The 21,999-nt window shown below is 51.6% G+C and overlaps 1 protein-coding gene and 1 long non-coding RNA gene across 2 annotated transcripts; one reads left to right on the top strand and one right to left on the bottom strand.

Moving 5' to 3' along the window:
* The first annotated feature begins 42 nt into the window (after positions 1 to 42).
* LOC144377378 (uncharacterized) lies at positions 43 to 18,969 on the top strand. The gene is made up of 3 exons (XR_013438342.1): positions 43 to 206; positions 2,125 to 16,211; positions 18,363 to 18,969. It is a non-coding gene; the product is annotated as an uncharacterized LOC144377378 (long non-coding RNA).
* Positions 3,158 to 11,786, bottom strand: Lrrc8a (leucine rich repeat containing 8 VRAC subunit A). Its single transcript, XM_013356733.4, has 2 exons — positions 9,630 to 11,786; positions 3,158 to 5,017 (listed from the first exon to the last, which is right to left on the bottom strand). Exons 1-2 carry the CDS (start codon positions 11,784 to 11,786, stop codon positions 4,742 to 4,744), a joined length of 2,433 nt encoding a protein of 810 aa, XP_013212187.1. The 3' UTR covers positions 3,158 to 4,741.
* Positions 18,970 to 21,999: the final 3,030 nt, after the last annotated feature.

Genomic DNA, 21,999 nt, shown 5'->3' with positions numbered 1-21,999 from the left:
AGCTAATCCAGGATTAGCCCTTTCCTATCTCCTTCAGGGTATTTCAGGGCTCCCTGGGAGTGTTCTGGGAGTGTCAGGCAGAGAGTGGGCTGGGAGGACAACACTGTCTGGGTCCACCACTAGCTGTGACTCTGACAAAGGCCTGTCCCTCTCTGAATCTGAAGTGAAGAGAGTGAGACCCTTGGCATTAACATCTCTATTGCAAGGTGTGTCTGGGGTGGCTTTGCATTCAAGGTGGAAGAGGTCCTGGGGGGGACAGTCTGGGCCTCTCCCAGCTCTGGTGTGAACTGCTCCCAGTCTTGGGAAGACTATGGAAGGGAGTTGAGGGATGTGAAGCTCAGAGGAAGGCAGAGAGAAGGACAACCTAAGAGGAAGGCTGGAGAGTGGGGCCTGGGTCTTCAGAATGAGGGAGATCAGGGTTCCTGTTTCCCATCCTCAGACCCAAGATGTTTAACATCTCAAGTTAGGCTTGGCAGGAAGGTCAGAACTGCCCGCTAGCCCGGTAGCTGACAAGGCCACTCTGGAAAACAAGCCCCTGGCCTTCCCAGAAATGATGCTTTGAATGACGAAGGGACAGAGTGTTTCAGGAGGGAGTGAGTGCAGGGACACTGTTCAGCCCTCAAGAGCCTTGGCCTCAGGTCAAGACTTGTTTTCTGGGCCACTGTGCTGGGAACGGCTGCTTTGTCCAAGCGAGGCAGGCTTCTGGAAGGTCAGGGGAGGTGAGCCCACTGGGCTTCTGGGGCTGGTGGGAGAAGCTCAGGGGGTCTAGGTGGGGGAGGAGAGAGGCCAGAGAATAACCATGAGGGTCATGGGGGCAGGGCTGTTCCCAGCTGTCCTAACCCCTTCTGATGCAGGCACCTGCCAACAGAGGAGCAGCGAGGCCCCTCATGCTCAGTCAGCAACCTCCCCAAGGACCTCCCGGCAGGCTGGTGGCAGAGGCTCAGGGAGGCAGCTCAGCTTTCAGGCCCACTCTCACTTTACCCATCTGCAGTTGGGACTAACAGAAGGGCCTCCTGTGAGCAGTAGGTTGGACACTGCTGATAAAGAGGTTGGCGTGAGCATGGCACCTAGGGAGTACCTGCAGCTGCTTTACCCAGCGCTAGTGGGGGCCCTTTGGGGCAGAATGCGAAGGTTGATGGTTTTTAAATTTTTTGAGTTTCCCCAAGTCTTTCAAATTGCTGTTGGAACCAGAGAAAAGTCTATCACTGCGGTTTTAGGCAGAGTGGAAAGGCCTGGGTGGGGGTGGGTAGGGGAGGAACAGCTTGGCCTCCACCCTTGGTTCATTCTGCTGGACTCTGGGAGGCAGGTGGATGGTTTTCCCACATTGTTGTTCTTTCCAGATCAAACTCTAGTTCCAAGCACTGGCTGCAAGGCCCAATGGCTGGGGTAGGGGAGGCGGTGGGGATGGGGCATGGGGGCTGGTGGGAGGGTTACCAGACCAGACAGTCAAAAGACTCTATTGTGGAGGTACAAGGGGTCTTCTAGGGGGTGGACACTCAGCTGCTCAGTCTCCCTGTCAGCAGTCCAGGACAGGGGCAGAAGGGGGAGTCTTTGCTGAGACCTGAGGTTGCTTCCCTAAGGAATCAGAGACCTGTGGAGGGAAGAAGGCAAGGCCCTGGCTTATTCCAGAGAAGGGCCCATGCAACTCAGGTCTCCGGCCGAGGCCTCTCTTCTGCCACAGGTTCCCTGCTGGTCCAGGAGGAGGACAGGTGGTAGGAGCCTTCCTCACACTCAAGAGCTTCCTCATCTGCGTGCTGTGGTTTCTGTATGTCCCCCAAGTCCATCTGTTGAACCTCCCTTTCTTAATGTGGGGGAGGCAGGGCTAGCAGGAGGTGATTGGGGCTGCCCATGAATGGACTGGTGCTCCTCCTGGCAGGCTTAGCTACTATGCCTTCTCCTCTCCCAGGGAGCCTTCTCCTTCCCAACTTCCGCTACCTTATGAAGCAGCACAAGGCCCTCACTAGATGTAGCTGCCAGGTCTTGGACTTGCCAGCCTCTGTACCATGAACCTAAATTACCCAAACTTAGGTATTGTGTTCTAGCAACAGAAAAAAGACCAAGACACTACAGTCATCATTGTTCCTCACAACTATCTTACTGATGCCATTCTGATTTTACAAACAGGGAAAAATGAAGTCTCATGTGAAATGAACTGCAAAACTGGGATCTGAAGGCAGCTCTGTCCATCTCTCTGAGCCTCTGCCCTTGACCCCCAGCACCTTCAGCAGGCCCCCCCAAGGGGCTGAAACCTGAACGGGGCCTACCCACAGTGACTGTCAGCAGGGTTCGGTGGTGCATGTCTGTAACATCAGCTGCCTGGGAGGCTGAGGCAGGAGGATGGCAAATTTAAGGTCAGTCTAGGCAACATAGTGAGATCTCCTCTTAAAATAGAAAACAAAAAGGGTTAGGGATGGAACTCAGTGGTAGAGCACCATTGAGTTCAATCCCTAGCATCACAGAACCAACCAACCAACAGTAACAACAAATAAAACCCAGTTGGGCATAGTGGTACATGCTTGCAATCCCAGTGACTCAGAAGGCTGAAGCAGGAGGATTACAAATACAAGGACAGCCTCAACAAGTTGGGAAAACCTTGTCTCAAAATAAACAAATAAAATAAAGAGGGCTGGGGATGTGGCTCAGTGGTGAAGCATCCCTGGTACCAAAAAAGAAAAAAGAAAAAAGAAAAAAAGAAAAAGAATCCTGAGGATTTGCTATTGGGACCACAAGGGACCTTGGAGAGCACAGAATGGAAATGTCCATCACACAGATGGAGACGTAGAGGCCACAGGAAGGGACTCTCCACCACTATGCATGGGATGACTGAGCTGTGAGAAGGACCCTGGACTACTGGCCCCCATTCTGGTGGCCTCTCCTACTCCACAACTATCAACACTCATAAGGGCTTACACCACAGGCAACTGGGAGGGCGGAGAACATGCTGGCAGGGGGACCTTGCCAGAGCCACACCTGGCACCTACGGGAGCCCCATTCAGCTCAGAACCTCCAGAAACTGCCCTGAAGGAGCTCCCGACTTCATGGAGCAGTAAGATGAGCGGAGCTGACCATCCTGTGGGTACCCAAGAAATGGTCCCTCGAGCCCAGCAGGCTTCAGACATGAGGGAAGGGCCCCCATTACATGGAGACCTCCAGAGGCTACTTTGTGTTATAGATTTATTTGATATTTGATCTGAGTCTACAATCAGACCCACAGGTAACGGACTGCTTCATGGTTGTCAGAGGCTAGTGTGCATTATTTGTGAGGATTACATCCAATGACACGACGCAGAAAACACAGACATAATCATTAAGACGAGACGCTAAAAGGTGCCTTAGTGTCCACGTGATTGATCTAAGGCGGGGACCCTTCTAGAGGGGGGACCAAGTGATTGCTCTAAAGTGAGTGTCCCCCCACCAGACAAGCCAGGCACCAGACAGAAACTGGTGTGCAGCCAGAACCTGGGCGTTGCCCTCCCAGCAGTGACACCCGTGCCCGCCCACCTGGATACGTCTGCTCTTCATGAAGGATCAGGTGGTGATGGGGCCAACGTAAGCAGCACAGGTGAGTGGTGGCACTGAGCAGACCATGACAGTGGGGGACAGATCGGGGCTAAGTAGCTCCCTGGGCGCCTAGTACTGTGCGTGGAGGGGTGGGCGGCGGACGGGGTGCAGCACCGTTCATTCGAGGACCGGCCAAGCCGAGTCTCCTCCCTTCCTGGCAGCCCCAGAATGTTCCTTTTGGCTGATAGCCACAGAAATGAGCGCCTGCCAAGACCCAAGGAGGAGAAAGAAAACAAGACACCAAAAAAAACCCCCGAAAACAAACAGGAGGGGAGAGGGACAAACAGAACTCTTGGCCAAGGTCACAACAGACTCGGAAGACACCCTGCACCCCACACCCGGGAGGAAGGAAACGCAGCTCAATGTCTTGCTGCCTTGCTCAAGGGAAACTGCCATCTACCTGAGACTCCAACTCACTGGCCCTTAGTGTTGGTTTTTTTTTTTTTTTCTTTTTAATACCCAAACCATCAATTTTCAAAGCTTAGAAAATAAAACTAAACAACAACAAAAACATTCATTTGACTTAAAAAAAAAAAAAAAAGAATCTGAAACGCCACAAAAACGGATGAGGAGAACCCAGGCCTGGCCTTCTGCCGCGGCCCGCTCTCCACAGGCCCTGCTGCCAGAGCTCAGTCGGCATCGCTGGGCACTGTCCTGCAGCTGTTCATCCTGGACCATTCTGCCCAAGTCTGGATGGGCATCTGATGCTGGTGGCTTCACCCAGAAAGGAAAAGGGGAAACACCACCCAGCGTTCCTTAAACACCTCCCGTGGAGCTGAACTTTCTCGGGAATGTCTAAGTTATCTAGAGGAAGAAGATGGGAGGTGGAGAAAAATAAATACCAAGAGCTAGGTTGGTGTCCCTGGACCTCTGGTGTCTACCAGACTCTGAGGCAGAGGTGGCCTCAAAGGAGGAGACCCTGTTGTCCAATACTGCGCTCTGAGACCGACTTGGTCTCTGGCCTCCCCGACAGGCGCCTGCCCTGGCGGGGCATGAGGCTCAGGGAGAAGAGGGGCCAGCCCCTCGGATACTGTCCTCTCGCCCTGGCCCAGCTCACACCGGCCCCAGGCTCCGCCTGGCTAGGTCTGGGCTGGCTGTCCAGAAGTCCTAGGAGGGACAGGGTGGCCCGCCCAGCCTGAGGACTCGCGGGGGTCCCACTGTTGACTGCTCCTCCGGCCACTCAGGCCTGCTCCTTGTCAGCCCTCCAGAGCCGCTCCTTGACTTCGGGTGGCAGCGTGTTGAACAGGTCCTCCTCCACCACCAGGCCGCTGCGCTTGAGCAGCGGGCACTCGCCCAGCTCCACCGGCAGGCACTCTAGCCGGTTGCCCCGTAGCTCGATCTGCGCCAGGTTGGTCAGCTCGCCCACCCTTGAGGGCAGGGACTGCAACACGTTGTTGCCCAGATGCAGGGCCCGCAGCTTCCGGCACTGGAAGAGCTCCGGGGGGAGCACCTCGATCTGGAGGAAGAGCAGAAGACCAGAGTGAGGTGTGTGCAGCCAGGATGGGGCCCCCTGGCTTCCCCTCCCTGCGGACACTTTCCCTGATCCCTACTGCAGCTCCCCAGGAGCCTGGCACCAGCAGTGTGGCTAACATGTTCCTGTACATTAGTCTCTGCCCTGCAGTCACCTCCTTCATGAATCCTTCCCTGACTTTCTGGGTCTCCTGGCACTCCTGCGCCCCCTTCACAGCACTAATTCTTCCATCTGTCACTCCTGGATGTGGGCTCTAAAAGGGCAGAGCTGGGTCTGTCTTACGCTCTAGGAGGCATATGACGCTGGCAGCCACTGCCTGCTCCACCGTGTCTCAGGGCTCTCCAGGAGCGAGGCTGTTGGTACTGCCTGGCTTGAGAACAATTATGAACGCAGCGCAGCATGCTAAGGACATCAGCCCCTGAAATCTGAGACCTGGGGAGGTTCACTGAAACTGACAGGAATCCCAGCGAGGTCACTTCTTCCTGGTCCTGTTTCTTCACGTATCAAGTCTCATCAAGGACAGGGGTGCCGGAGCCCAGTTCTGGCCATTGGGAACCCCCTCCTCCTGGATCGGCCGCTCCTGCATGCAGCTCAACACAGAGCAGGCTCACTCTGAGCATGGATGCCATGAACTCTGATCCCCAGAGCCACTGCAAACGCGCTTCCCATTGTACTGATGGACTAACGCGGCCCCTGGAGAAACTCACTTGCCCGAGGTTCTGCAGGAGGTGGAAGAGCCAGGACTTGAAGCTGGCTTGACAGCCACACTCTGTTGACTGTCCACATTGATAGCAGAGCTGAGCAAAGGGCAGGGCCAGAGTAGAGCCATGCTGTGCATGCGGGCATGTTCCCTGCCCTTCTGTGCCCAATCAGCTGACAGTGGTCCTCACTGATCTGGTCTAAAGCATCCTCCTTCACAGGAGGGGCTGGAGGCAGAAGCAGGAGACCTGGGTCCCACTTGCAAGTGAGCACAGAGGAGAGGCTGCTCTATCACTCTTCCCATTTTCCTTCTGAGGAGACTGAGGCCTGCAGAGGTGAAGCGCAACTTGTCTGAGGTTGCAGGGCCATAAAGGATCTGAGAGGATGTAGGCCTTGCTTCCTCCCACTCCCACCCAACCCCACATTCCTATTCTGGGAAATATGGCACTCAGTTATGGTGGGCCTCGGTATCCCCATTTGTAAAATGCAGGATCTGGATTAGAAGTGCCTCTCAGCTTGGACATTCTGCGGCTGAGGACCTTTTGGCAGTCTGGTATCTCTGGCCACTTGTGGAAGACTCCAGTTCCCAGTGAGCAACTCTGCCTTCTCAGCAAGGCAAGTGTGGGTGGCTGAGCTAAGGCCAGGCCATAAGGGGCACTATGGGGGTCTTTAAGGAGACTCCTGGCCTGAGTACTCACAATTGTCCCTGTTGTGCCCAATGGTCAGAAATGGGTGGGTGGCTTCAAGGACTGGAAGTTAGGGATATGAAGGGCAGAGGGCAAGGGAAGTGGACTCTGTAGGACCAAGGAACCAGAGCATCCCCAGGGCCTACCTCTGATGATGGTCAGGACAGCGAAATAGGCTCTGCCTAGTCAGCATGGCTCCAGAGCGCCCTCCCTGAAAGTTCCCCCTTCCAGAAGCCCCTCTTCCAGTTCCCCCTCTACCCTGGACTACCACTAACATGGTTCCCACCCGCAGCCCTGCATCTGCTCTCCATCCGCAGACTCCTCATGTACTGGGGGTCACATGCGCTGGCCCAACCTTCCTCTTCTACCATCCAACCCCAAAGCTAGAGGCAGACTCCTGTTCTCTTTTAGTGACTACATCAAGGAACCCTCTTCATCCACAAGCATAGAATAGATGAATTCTTGATCTTTAGGCTGGCATGTCTCAGAAGTCCTAGACCCCTGACACAGGTCATACCTTTGCCTCTCATCTAAGGTCCTGTCTCAACAATCTTCCATCTACCAGCCAGTTGAGTGAGACCTCAAGCTGCCCAGGCTCCCTGCCCCACAATCCTACCTCCAAATCCATCCATGTCTCTGTCCCTAGCAATATCGGCCAGTACAAGCCCATCCATTCACAAAACATGCCCCGACCAGGAGCAAAAATAACCTCTTTAGGGGCTGGGACTGCAGCTCAGTGGTAGAGCACATGCACAGCCTGTAAGGCCCTGGGACTGAACCGCAGCACCCAGAAACCTTGTAACCTTGCTAACAGCAAACAGGCTCACCCTTCTCGTCCCTGCCACCAGCGAGAACTCAAGCACTGAACACAAGAGCTGACATCTCTGCAGACATGGCTTATGGGCCAGACATAAAACAAAGACTCTGAAACTGGAGTGGAAGACAGGAGCTTCCTAGGGACTGGGGCACAGCCCACCACTGCCCTCAGGGCAAAGTCTACATTCCAGGGCAGCTGACCTCGCTGCACCTTCCAGTCTGACCTTACTGACTCTCCCTTTCCTCTTCACCTGACCACCTCCCTCCTTGTCCTTTTGGAGCAGGTGATGTACCCCTCCCTCCAAAAGGACAGGGATCCACAATCCCTAGCGGAATCCTAGCTATGCTTCATGCCAACTGCCCGGTTCCCTTTGGCACTGGTCATCCCAGCACCCCCTCCCTAGCTGGACTCTAGCAGTGCTCAGAAACACCTGCCTGTGGAGAGGTACTCATTAGTATGAGTACAGCCTGAGAAAATAGCACCCAAGGGCCCAAGCGGGGCCACACCCACCCCTGCTGCCCCACCAGTCCATAGTGCTCACAGGATCCAGGGAGCCTGAGTAGGAAGGAGTCTGACCCAGGCCTTGGCCTAAAAGGAGAGGCCTGCCTGCCCACCTACTGCTGGCCCAAGAAACCCCTTTTCCCTATAAAGGCCTCTGGCGCTCTAGGAGGTGGGGACAGGACGTGATTAAGCAGTGTGCTAAACTGGGTGTCCAGAGGGTCTCCTTCCTCAGGGACAGCAGGCCTCCGCCAACTCCTTTCCTGAGATGACCTCAGTCAACAGGCATGACACCGACAGAGGAGCCTGATGTGAGGAGATGGGGGTGGGGACTGGGCTCTCACATAAGATGTGAGGTGGAAGCCTGGTCAATTCCAGGAGCGGCCGATTCCAGGAGCAGGAGGCACACAGTGAGGCACGAATACTGTGCCCTGGGGAAGCCACCTAGTATCCCCTCCTCACATTATGCAAGGTGCTGGGTTTCTGATGCTTCCCAAACGTGGCCTCCCATGAGACTCCTTTTTTTTTTTTTTTTTTGTAGAGAGAGAATTTTTTTAATTTTTATTTTTTAGTTCTCGGCGGACACAACATCTTTGTTGGTATGTGGTGCTGAGGATCGAACCCGGGCCGCACGCATGCCAGGCGAGCGCACTACCGCTTGAGCCACATCCCCAGCCCGAGACTCCAATTCTGATCAGCAGGCCTGTGCTTTCCACAATGGTGAAGCACCTGCGTGGACCCTTGCCCTGTATTCTCATACACTTGAGTCATAATTTGGGGGAGGGAGACAGGATCTGTCATGATTCCTATGACACAGAGGAGGCAGGTGGTTTTTAGGAAAAGGCAGGGAAGAGAGGAGGAAGGCTGCTGAGTGGCAGCAGTCTGGGCCAGGAACCCCTGCCACCTGTCTGAGTGATGCTGGAGAAACTGTGCTCCTCCCAGAGCAGGGAGAAGCAGACAGAGGCATTTCAGGGCTCAGCACCCTCTGCCCTCGGTGTCCAAGGACGCTGGAGAGATCCTATCAGGAGAACCAGCAGCGCTGGTGGAGAATGGAGTGCTCACCCAGAGCAGCGCAGACACAGCAAGTGTTCAGCAGGCCAGCAAAGGCTGCATTAGGGCCACTGCTGTGACAAGCACAGAGTAGTAAGTAGCAGAAGGGTCTCCCCACCCTGGGCTCAGGCTTCTACCACCACCCACGTCACTGCAAAAATCTCTACCTCAAAGAAGGCCCAGGAAGCCCCACAGTACCCTGCCCTCAATCCTGCCTGTCTGACACCAGTCCCAAGGGTGTTGCCTCCCATACAGCCAGCTCCCAGAGGTCTGCACAATTTCCTTTTTTTGGAAAGGTGGGTAGTGACAACCATCTAAGCCCAACTCTGAGATTCACTATCCCTAATGCAGAGGGGAGATGGGTGTGAGGAATACTGGGAGCTGCAGAAACCATCTCAGCCAGGATAGCCACTCAGTTTCTGTCCTAGACTGGACCCCTGGCTGCCAATCCAGCTGGGGACAAGCTGAGAAGACACCACAAGCTTCAGGCTAAGTTCTGCCTCCTACCACTCGGCTCCATTCACATCCCTTCCTACAAGAAACCCAGCTTGAGGTCACCTTGGGGACACACCCTGCCAGGCCACACCACCTCTCCTGGCAGGAAAACTCTGCATCATTCTATGGCAAAGGCAGGTTTTTTTTTTCCCAAACCCATGGGTCTGATTCAGCAGGTCTCAGAGGTGGCCTGGGAGTCTGAATCTTAAACAGCTCCCTCCTGGGTGGTTCTGGGAACCATAGATGAGGACTCCAAACTGAGAAGCAACAATGGTCCTGAGATGCTGAGCATTCTGAGCACCCGCCATGGGCCACCCCAGCACACACACGACACCATGGCCAGGCCACTCACCCGATTAGCCGTGACAGCCAGATTCTGAAGGTTCTGCAGGAGGCCAATGTCGGCGGGGAGGAAGGTCAGATTGTTGTGGCTGAGATCCAGGTAGCGCAGCTTGCGGCAGTAGAAGAGCTGGGTGGGAATTTTCTCAATCTTGTTCCGGTTTAGGTAGAGGCGCTCGAGGTTGGTGAGGTTGCCAATCTGGATGGGGATGTAGGCGATGTGGTTGTACCACAGCTTAAGGCAGGTGAGGCGGTGCAGATGCTGGAAGCTGATGATCTCCTCGATGGTCTTCAGGTTGTTGTCCTTGAGGTCAATCTCCTGCAGGTTGTGGAGGCTAAAGATGGAGTGGGGGATACGCTCCAGGTCACAGCGGATCAGCTCTAGCTCGGTCAGGTTCACCATCTTCTTGAGGCTGTTGAGGACAATGAGCTTGGTGCCCTCATTATTGATGGACAGCTTCTGCAGGTGCACACCTACGTCCGTGACCACCTGTGGCAGCTTGCTCAGGTTGCTCTTGAGCCGAAGCACCTTGAGGCGCTTTAGCTCCCGCAGCCCATCGATGACGATGTAGCGGTTGTTCTCAGCGCTCAGGTTGCCGGTCAGGTGCAGCTCCTCCAGTGTCTTCAGGCTGTAGATCCATAGCGGGATCTCCTTGATGTCGGTGAACTTGATGTGCAGTGCCCGCAGGTTCTCACGCAGGAAGGCCAGGGCAGGGGCCTCGATCTTGGCTGCTGTGTGGTATAGCCACAGCTCCTTGAGGCCCGTGAGCTGGGCGATGCTGGGTGGGATGGTCACGTCGGGAATCAGCTCCAGCTTCAGGACCTCTAGCTCGACCAGGTCAAACACAGTGTCCGGGATGCCGCTGAGCATGAACAGGTGCAGCTCCAGCTTGTCTTGTGCGTTTTTGGTGAGCCGCTGGCGCAGCTTGTCCAGTGTCCACTCGTTGTTAAGATTCAGCTGCCGAAGCTTGTTCTCACTAACCTCTGAAAGGAAGACAGCGAAGCGCTTCGAGTAGAGCGGGTCATACTGGTCGATGAGGTGCAGCATGAAGGCGAAGTCGTTCTTAACATCTGGGATGTCACTGTAGCTGCTCTCCTCGCGGATCGACTCGAATGAGTACTTCTTAAGGGAGCGGCGCAGCATCCACCACAGTGTGTACATGCAGATGAGGCCGTAGAAGATGACCAGACTGATGTAGAAGGACGCCAGGATCTTGAACAGTGTGGCCAGAGGATGTGCACACCGGTAGGTACGGTAGCCCGTGAGGCTCTCAATGTCCACGGTGCAGTCCACGTCAAACTTGATGTTATGCACATAGTAGACAGTATAGCAGATGATGAGGATGAACTTGATCACCTTGATGATGGTCTGCCGCATGTAGAGGCGGTAAACGATGTCCCCCTCCTCCACATGGGTCCGAAACTTCTTCACCTTCTCAAACAGCGCCTTGGCCTGCTCCCCCTCCTTCTTGTCCAGCACGCCTGTCTCCGAGCGGTCCACAATGCCCTGCTCTATCCGTGACTTGGTCCGCTGCAGCATGGGCACAGTGGCCTCCACGTCCTCACTGACTGTGGATGACTTCTTGTCCATGGAACCATTCATCTTGCTGAAGGCAGGCTTGGGGTCACTCTCTTCCACCACTGTCTCTGAAAGGGCCCTTGTAGTCCAAGGCGAATCAAAGCACTTGAGCAAGATAGACACAAAGTGCTCCAGCTTGGAGCTTGTGCGTGGGAACTTAAACCAGAAGTTGCTGCAGGCCAGGAAGATGAGGGTGTGCAGGAGCACGAGGTAGGGGAAGTACTTGGCGAACCAGTGCAGGCGGTTCTCATAGCAGACGGCGTCCACATAGTTGTACTGGTGGCGGTCCAGGTCATACTTGATGCCCGTGGGGCCCGTGTCAGGGGTTGGCAAGATTGTAGAGTTGGGGTAGGTGGGCTCTGGGCTGGGGGCTGTCCAGCCCCGGAATGAATCATTGCAGGAATCCTTGGTGACCCACTTACAAGGCAGGCAGATCATCTTGTCCTGGGTGACTTGTAGCGTCCCACCAAAGACAGCAATCATCAGCATGACAATAGAGATGTAGTCAGTGAACACGTCCCACCAGGGCTTCAGGATCCGATATGCTGGTTGTGTGTCCGCAAAGTAGCGGAGCTCCGTCACTGGAATCATGGTTCAACCTGAAAGGGACCCAGGAGGGTCAGGGTAAAAGTATCACCACTGTACAGATTTCTACCTCACGTCTACCTGGGAGTCACAGCCTGGCCCTTCCAGAGGTGGCCTCCGTCAGGCCTTCTACAGAAGCCATGTGGTCACTTGTTAGCTGGAAAACTACCATGGGGGGGCAGTCTCTCCATTTCACAGGAAGATGGTAGGCTACAAGGTTAGGGCCACCTCCACAGATCACTGCCTGCCTCCTGGTCCCCCTACAATCTATTTGGAGTTCTGAAAATCCCTGTTTGGAGGCCATTCATTTAATAATCAGAGGGGCTTGTTTAAAATTCCCAGGAACTCGAAACCAGCTGCTGGGAAGCAGAAGTGGCCTGAAGAAAGCAAAATGCGGAGGGGGCTTATCAAGAACTCACTTTTTTTTGGTACCAGGGATTGAACCCAAAGTTGCTTAACCACTGAGCTATGTTCCCATGCAGCCCAGTCTCTAGGGTGTGCAGGAACAGGGAGGTGGCAGAAGGCAAGCAGCCCAGGACCCTGAGTGAGGGAGGTAGCATCTGGGCACTTAACAGAGGTGGCAATGGTCGTAGCAATGCTGAGGGCACTGGGCAAGCCACTCCCATGCAGGCTCTGCGGGCTCCTTCTGATGTCCCAAGGCAGGGCCTCTTTTGCCCCATTATTTGGATGTGGGAGCAAAGGCTCAGAGAAACAGTCACCTGTCCAACGTCACTCTGCTAGTCACCCTATGGCATGGCAGGTCTGCCTTTCCAGGTGAACTCAGGTCCTCATTGTGGGGACTTGCCCCCTCTTGCCTAGGGCTCAAACACCCAAGTGGTGCCTGACTCAGGCAATGCTCATAGAAACCAGGCCCAGGTGTCCAGCTTCCCCCACTCTGGAACTCCCAGAGCTCAGGTCACCTTGGGGCCAGGAGACACTTCCACCGCCCTGGGTCTCCTGGTGAAGCTTGGATTTGTGGGCCAGGGAGCACACCCACCCCACAGGAAGGCCCCAGCCCTCTAATGACCAGCTGGCTCCACACACCACCCACACTCCTAGGAAAGAGGGGACTCTGGGCGGACAAGGGCCTGCTGAGTCACACAGCTGGCCTCCAGCTGAGACAGCCAGTACAGCCCTCCTTCCTGGCTCCCTGAGGCCTCATCCAGGGCAGGCTGAAGACTGGGGACTGGAAGGGAGGAGTGATGAAGAGGAGGGCCCCAGGGCCTGCCCTAAGAGCAGGAAAGAGGCTGGCAGGGACCAACCAGGAGTCGGCATTTGTGGCCGGGGGCAGCTTCTGACCAGGCAGGATGTGGCTTTGATACAACAATACTCCCCTCACTTTCTGAGGGGGAGTGGGTATGTCAACTAATGCAGAACATCCAGCCCCCTCTGCCCTGGTGAGATGGAAGTGTGCAGGCTTTAGTGCAGGCAGGGAGGCTGGGGTCAGGGGTAGGGCAGGAAGCAGCCCAGCCATTCCAATCTTTCTGACACCCTCCCCCATCTCAAGGCACACTAGACTCTACTTAGGCCTTGGCTAGGTCCTGTGGGGACAACCAGTGCTCAGGGTATGGTCCCCACCTTAGCATCCTCTGGCAGAGTGAACATGTGTGGTGAGGACAGAGGGTGCACAGGCTGAGAGGCAGGGCCCGGGGCAGCCACAGAGCCAAGAAGGACCAGGATGGAGGTGGAACAGGCTGGAGGATGCAGAGATGCAGAGGCAGGACCTGGGGCGATCAGAGCCAAGAACCCCCAGGATGGAGGCCAGTGTGGGTCTGACCCAGCAGTGCCTAGGCATGCCCTGCTGCAGTGACACCTAGAGGGGTCACTCCCTGGCTGGACCTGTCCTGCCTCCTCACCTCTGCTGTGCAGCTCTGGACAAGTCGTTGCCCCTCCCTGAAGGCATTTTGGAGGAGGCCTAGAAAGAAGGTACGGACACCAAGTCTAGGGATTCAGTTCCTAGGGGTGTCGAGGAAAAAAGAGGCACCCCCCATGGAGGCAGCCAGGTGGAGTGGTTCCTGCTGTGTGTGAAGCCAGCACCAAGGTGGGGCCAGGGCTCTGCTGGGAGGCCCCTCACTGGCCTGTAGCTTCAGGTCCTTCCTGTGTATAAGGGACTCACAGGACTCCACCTTCTCATTCCCCAGGCCAGGCCAGATGATCACTGAGCGCAGGAGTCTGCAGCAGACACTGGGTAACTCAACAAATGAGAAGCGCTCCCAGAGAGCGACCAACTGAAGGGCGGCAGGAAGGGGAGCCCAGGAAGGGCGTGGGTCTGGGTGTGGGGAGGAGGGCAGCAGTTTCAGGTAGGTGTGGCCTGGGAGTCAGCCAGGCTCTGGGCCCCTCCTTCTTCCTGCCGCGGGAAGGCATGGAGTCACAACATGGGGGGTGGGGGGCAGTGAAAGGCACACCCAGGAGCCAGGTGTGTAAGATGACTCAACACCTACAGTTAAAGTGGCTCCCCATTCAGAGACTGAGGCTCCCCATTCAGAGACTGAGGCTCCCCATTCAGAGACTGAGGCTCCCCATTCAGAGACTGAGACTCGGGGCCCAGCCCAGAATCCTCATAAGTCAAGGGCATCCATTGTTTTTCTCAACTGGTTTTATACTGTGGTGAAATACACATACCATAAATTCCCCATTATACCCACGTTAGTGTCTGGGTCAGTGGCTGGGTAGTGAGCAGGAGGTGGGGAGCAGACAGATGGGGGAATGACACCCGCAGGGTGTTAATGAGAAGTGTGTGGAGAGCTCAGGAAGGACATCTAGGAAGGAAAGCCACTAGGGAGGGCTCCCAGACACCTGGGGAAGAGCCAGGTGGGTGGGGCCTGGCACACAGTAGGTGGGCAAGAAGCCACCAGAACGGTACAGGGCCTTTTCGATGGAATGCATAAGCTCATTTTGTACTGCAGTGTGGGAAAATGTGAGAGTCAGAATACTAAGGGACATAAGCTCATGATGCCTAGACCCTTGGCCAACATTCCTACACAATGGGGAAGGTTTCTCTTCAAGTGAGCTAGACGGAAGCCTAAAATGAAACCTTGTATTTTTAACCAGCATACATTACCTACATGATTGAAAAATAAAACAGGGGGCCAGGCACAGTGGTGCGTGCCTGTAATCCATCCGGAGGCTCTGGAGAACAAGGAACAAGGATTATGAGTTCAAAGCCAGCCTCAGCAACTTAGCGAAGCCCTAAGCAACCCAGTGAGACCCTTCTCTAAATAAAAAATATATAAAAGGACTGGGGATGTAGCTCAGTAGTTAAGCACCTCTGGGTTCAATCCCCAGTATCAAAAATAATAACATAGGGGGCTGAGGATGTGGCTCAAGCGGTAGCGCGCTCGCCTGGTGTGTGTGCGGCCTGGGTTCGATCCTCAGCACCACATACCAACAAAGATGTTGTGTCCGCCGATAAAATAAAAAAATAATAAATATTAAAATTCTCTCTCTCTCCTCTCTCTCTCCCTCTCTCTTTAAATAATAATAATAATAATAATAATAATAATAACATAGGAGGCTCGAGGGTGTAGCTCAGTGGTAGAGCACTTGCTTAGATGTGCCAGGCACTGTGTTCAAATTCTAGCACTGAAAAAAAAAGTATGTAATGTTAAATAAATATAACCTTATAACTGTAGAACATGAAAAAAAAAAAAACAACAGGGCTCAGGTGTGGAGATCTGATGTTCTTTATAATTTTGAGCTGGAGGTTTTAGAAGGCAATATGAAGACAGATCAGGCTAGGTCTCTGCTCCAAAGATAGGGGAATTTGGAGAATTCCCTGAATCCTAAATATAGGACAAAGATCAAAGGGTTTAAAATTGGGGCTGGTGAGAAAAGACAATAAGAAAGTGAAGTGTGCCTTGCTGTGCTACTGGCTGCAATCTAGTTGTTTTTCCTATTTCCAGAATAGATTGGTGTTGGATGTCACTGCCCCAGGGTCAGGGATTAACAACAAATGGGAAACTCCCGGACACAACCAGGGAACTGTGGGCAAGAGACCACCAAAAGCAGGAGGGGAGGCTGGGAAGTCTGGGGGACAGGGACCTTTTCAGGGGCATGCCACCTCCCTGGTGTGCAGCAGAGAGTGCAGAAGGTGGAGCAGGGGTTTCTAGAGTGCACAGAGCCCTGGGAGGAGAGGGGATGGGAAGGAGGACAGCCAGTTCCTGGGAAAGACTCCAGCACAAAAGTTCAGTCACAGGGACTTTGATCAAAGTGAACAGGAAACCTGGGAAAGCCAGATGTGGTGGTTGGTGTTTGTCAAATATTTACCAGCTGACGGAATGCCACACAGCAACAAGCACACACCAGCTAAAGACACTTGATGACCCTAGGAGAGGTCCACTCTCCTAACTACATCAAGCAGGCAACAAAACCGTGCACGAGGATACTCTACCACACAACGCACACACTCCACCCAAGCTCTCTTGGAGAGAGGTGAGATGCTCTTTTTTTTTGGTGGGGGGCGGGTACCAGGAATTGAATTCAGGAACACTCAATCATTGAGCCACATTCCCAGTCCTATTTCTTTTTTTTCAGTTGTACATGGACATAATAACGTTATTTTATTTTTTATGTGGTGCTGATGATCAAACCCAGTGCCTTACACATGCTAGGCAAGTGCTCTACCACTGAGCCACAACCCCAGCACTCCCCAGCCCTTTTTATATTTGGTTTTGAAACAGGGTCTCACTAAGTTGCTCAGAGCCTTGCTAAGTTGCTGAGGCTGGCTTTGAACTTGTGATCCTCCTGCCTCAACAAGCATCCCCCAACAACCTTTAGGATTATAGGCATGCACCACCACACCCAGCTGAGATGCTCTTTACAATGCTTCTCACATCCCAAATTTACCTCTTTTTAAAAAATTATTATTATAACTACAGGCATATGGTATTCAGGCAATTAAGAAAAAAGTTTTTTTTTTCTTACTTGTTGTTTTTTTGTGGTGCTGGGGATGGAACCCAAGGTCTCATGCATGCCAGGCAAATGCTCCACCACAAAGCCACACCCCAGCCTGAAAAAAGTTAAAAAAAAAAAAAAAAAAAAAAAGCATGATTTCAAGGGATCAAGAATACCTAAGATAATTTGGAAAAGTAAGAGGGGAAGAAACACCAGATACTGAAACTTACCAAAAACCTATCAGAATCAAACAATGTGGTGCTGATATGGGGACAGATGTGTGGACCCAAAGAACAGAAGAGAGCTTTGAAACCATCCATCACATTTCTGGAAACAGATGTGTCATGTTGGCTGTGCAGATCAGGGGAAAGAAGGGGCATAACGAGCAGTGCCAGCTCTCAGGGGGGAACATGAGAAAGCACAGTCCCAGCTCCTTCCTACCCCAAAATAAATCTCAATGAATTAAAGACCTAAAGCAAAACCTGAGAATGCTGAGGTGCCAGGGATGCATTTCAGTGGCAGAGCACTTGCCAACTTTGTGCGAGGCCTGGGGTTCCATCCCAGTACTGAAGGGGAAAACAAACAAACAAACAAACAAAAAAAAAAAAAAAAAAAAAAAACTAAAGAAAATGAAAAATCTAAAGGACTATCTTACTTACTGTAGTAAACACAGGAAAGAATTTCCTAGCACAAATGTGCAATTCCTCATTCGGTGAGGTTGGATTACATAACCCCAACACCACAAATAAACAAATATATCAAACTAAAACATGCACATCAAAGAACATAACAATAAACAGATGGAAAGAAGGGTGGAGGTATTTCCAATGTGTGCATACAAAGAATTAATACCAGTTAACGCCTAGGAACAGACAAAGCAGACTATTCAATGGGAGAAAACAGCAAGACACATGGATAGGCGATTCATAGGGAAAAGTACAAATGGAAATCAGTGCACAGAATGATTCTTCACCTCATTAGTGGTCAAGGAACATAAACTGAAACAATCAGATACCCAGATGAGACCATTATATTCCCTCAGTCTGACACAAACACTGAACTCCTAGCTGAAGAGTCAGGACACATAAAGCCTATAGCCCAGCAGTCTGCTGGAGCGAAGCATCCTGGAGAGTCTGCCTTATACACACACACACACACACACACACACACACACACATACACACAAAATGAGAACTACCCACAAGGATGCTCAATGGAGTTGTTTATAAAAGCAAAACACCAGCAGCAATCTAAACTCATTGACAGGAGAAAGGCTAAATTGCTCTATTCATATAATGAAACGTTTTGAATCAATTAAAATTATGAACTAGAGCTGCATGTATTAACAGGGACAAACCTCAAAAACAATGCTGTACCAAAACACAAGTCAGAAAACGATATATAATATAAACTTTGTGGGGGTTTGTGGGGGTTTGGGGATGGAACCCAGGGGCACTCTAACATTGAACTATATCCTTGGCCTTTTATAAAAACTTGGGACCAGATTTTAAAGTTGCCCAGGCTGGCCTTGAACTTGCGATCCTCCTGCTTCAGTAGCAGGCCATTTGCCACCTGTGCCCAGCATCTTTACACTTTTCTATGTGCTTGAGCTATGACATCACACAATGCTTACCCAAACAATCACCTATTTCTAGTCCCTTATGGCTGGTCCTCTCCCAACCCTTGCAGGTGAGAAGGCCCCACAAGCAGCCACAGCCACTATGCTGATCACCAGGGCAGTAGACACAGTTCCTCTGCCAGGCTGCCCACCCTCGCTCCTCTTCTACTCATGAGGCACCCCCCTGCCTGGTTCTGCCATGCCCCCAGGGAAGACGCAGAAGTGCCTGAGAGGCAGGCCAGACAGATCCTTGCTGTAAGGCCACATGGGCATGTGAGAAGAGCAGGACCAGATCCCGCAGAAGGAATGGGGCATCCTTGTACCTGGAGGCCAAATGAAGAACTCAGAGAGCCTCCATCCTTCCCTCAGTGGCAAGTGGCTCTGGGGAAGGGCAAAGAGTAAGGGCTTTGGAGTTGGGGACAAGTAGATTCAAATCCAGCTCCAGCTCCAGCATGAAATAATTCATGACCCCAGATTATTTAGCCCCAAGCCTCTACTTTTGCAACTTTAATAATAATGGTTCTGGGGGCTGGGGGTGTGGCTCAAGTGGTAGCGCGCTCGCCTGGCATGCATGCGGCCCGGGTTCGATCCTCAGCACCACATACAAACAAAGATGTTGTGTCTGCCGAAAACTAGGTAACTAACTAACTAATTAAATAAATAAATATTTAAAAACTCTCTCTGTCTCTCACTCTCACACTCTCTCTAAAAAAATAATAATAATGGTTCTGTATGCAGTGACACAAATGATGTCCAAGACAAATTAAGCTAAAAAAATTCCCACCTGGGCTGGGTTGTGGCTCAGCGGCAGAGCACTTGCCTAGCATGTGCAAACCCCTGGGTTTGATCCTCAGCACCACATAAAATAAACAAATAAAATAAAGATACTGTGTTCAACTACAACTAAAAAATAAAAAAATAAAATAAAAATAAAAATTTCCCAGCTACTCAGGAGCTGAGGCAGGAGGATCATGAGTTTGAGACCAGCCTAGGCAATTTAGTAAGATCCTGTATGAAAATAAAATGAAAAGAGCTGGAGTATAGCTCGGTGGTACAGTTTTGTGAGTTCAATCCCCAGAACCAAATAAATAAATAAATAAATAAAAACAGCTGAGAACACCTAAAATGTATGATCTGGGAAAGCCAGTCACAAAAGGACAAAAACTGCAGGATTCTGCAATGAGGTACATAGAGGGTCATTCACAGAGAAGGAAGAAGAGCAGGTCATTCACAGGAAGCAGAAGGCAGGTAGGGAATGGGAAGACAGCATATAGTGGAGACAGAGTTCCTGTTTAGCAAGCTTATAGGTTGTGGAAAAGGATGGTGGTGCACACCTATAAACCCAGCAGCTCCTGAGGCTGAGGCAGGAGGATCTCAAGTTCACAGCCAGCCTCATCAATGGCAAGGTACTAAGCAACTCAGTGAGACCCTGTCTCTAAATAAAATACAAAATAGGGCTGGGGATGTGGCTCAGTGGATGAATGCCCCTGAGTTCAATTACTGGTACTCAAAAAAAGAAAAGTGGTGAGAACAACAGGAATGTACGTATGCCCACTCCCCGTGCACTGAGACATGGCTAAGATGAGAAGTGCTATGTGCATTTCACCATAATAAAAATAATTAAAAAGAATAGGACTCCATTCTTGTTTTAAAATTCTGTCAGTAAAAATCTCATTACTGAAGTGAAGTTAGCCAATCCCAAAAAAACAAATGCCGAATGTTTTCTCTGATATAAGGGGGGTGACTCAAAGTGGGGTAGGGAGAGCAGAGGAGGAGATTATTTCTAGATAGGGAATAGGGGTGGGAGGGGAAGAGAGGGAGAAGGGGAATAACTATGATGGTGGAAGGAGATGGTCATCATTATACAAAATACTTGTTTGAAGATGTGAATTTGGTGTCAACATACCTTATATACAAACAGAGATATGATAAATTGTGGTATAAAGGAATATTAAGAATTGTAATGCAGGGGCTGGGTTGTGGCCCAGAGGTAGAGCACTCGCTCGCACGTGTGAGACCCTGAGTTTGATCCTCAGCACCACATAAAAATAAATAAACTAAAGATATATATATATAAAAGGTTTAGCTGTAAAAAAAAAAAGAATTATAATGCAAAAAAATCAATAAGAGAGTTCATATATAATGGCATAATTTGCTGTGAACATACTTTATATACACAGTTATGAAAAATTGTGCTGTGAATGGATAATTATGAATGTAATGCATTCCACTATTGTCATGTATGAAATAAATTTTTAAAAAATCTCATTACTGTTCATACAGAAAAATCTGGACAGCTATACATAAATTATATGTGGTGAAATCTGTGGGTAGGTAAGATCATAGGGTTATCTATGTTACATATTCTATTATTAAAATATGGTATGTTTGTGAGCAGAAAAAATACTTGGAAGAAATCAGAAGAACTTCTCACCATGTGGTTTATGAGATGTGAGAAAAAGGTCAGTCTGAGCGTCCTGCCCTGCCTTGCCCTGCCCTGCCCTGGAGTTGGGGGCCACTCCACAGGTCACTGCATGCTCGCCACATGAGAGCAACACACAGGGCAGACCTCGGAGCTGGACTGAAGTGGCCACTCAAATACCAACTCCAGCACTTCCTCAACAGGGCCACAGAGTCCCAGCTCTAAGATGGGAGCATTCCAGCATAAGATGAGTGATTGAGAGAATAAGGATGAGGGAAAATATTGCATGTCAACTGGACACCTGGCACAGTGAGAGGCTCACTGTGGTTCCACAGCCCCACCTGTCATCACGGGAGAACCCTCCCAGAATTCAGTGGGGATAGAACTAGGTGAGGGCTCAGCCACAGCACCAGTATCTCTGAGAAGAGGCCAGCCTACCCAGAGAGCCCCAGGACCTCTTGGTCTCTTCTTTGCTCAGGATCCCAAGAAAGGACCAAGGGTGGAGCACTGGCCATCTGCTCTCAAAACCAGTCCTTGAGCATCTACCCCAGTCGACACAGTTGATCCCTCTTTTCTTTTCTTTCTTACTATGATGCCCATATTGGTCCAAAGTTCTGGGCTTAAGCGATCCTCCTGCCTCATCCTATAGTGCTGCTAAGACTACAGGCATCACAGACAGTTTCAATTTCCTTTTGATGCTTCTTACAGAGAAAAGAATAAACAACAACAACAAAAACAACATGTAGTGGGGTAAGTGGAGCATTCCAGTACTCCTGAGACAAAAGAATTGAAAATGAGGCCAGTCTCAGCAATTTAGCAAGACCCTGTCTCAAAATTAAAAAGTTAAGAACAGGCCGAGGATGTGCCTCAATGGTTAAGTGCCCCTGGGATGAATCCCTAGTACCAAAAAAACAAACAAAAAAATGAAAAGGGTTGGAGATGTGGCTCAGTGGCTGAGTGCCCTGGGTTCAAGTCTCAGTACCCAAAACAAACAAACAAACAAAATGCTGCCGCTTTTGTCCTCAAGGAGACCACCCAAGCATGTCCCAGACCCCACATGGGCCAGCAGAGATTTGGGCAGCTCCCACACTTGGGAGGCAGTGGGTAGACAGGGCACAGAGAGCCTTTTGTTAAAGCACAAACAGGGCTGAAGGGAAAGCTTCCCAGGCAGGAGGCTGGTGCCCCTCCCCTCGCATAGACAGGACCGTCCCTCCAGTTCTCTCCCAGGAAAGGGCTGTTCCTGAGAGGCCCCCCGAGAAGACACTGAGTAGCTGGTCCTGTGGGGT

This window comes from Ictidomys tridecemlineatus, chromosome 4 (genome assembly GCF_052094955.1).
Source record: "Ictidomys tridecemlineatus isolate mIctTri1 chromosome 4, mIctTri1.hap1, whole genome shotgun sequence".
Taxonomy (NCBI): Eukaryota; Metazoa; Chordata; class Mammalia; order Rodentia; family Sciuridae; genus Ictidomys; species Ictidomys tridecemlineatus.
The sequence above is the reverse complement of the archived record's forward strand: the minus strand, read 5'-3'. Positions and strand labels throughout refer to the sequence as shown.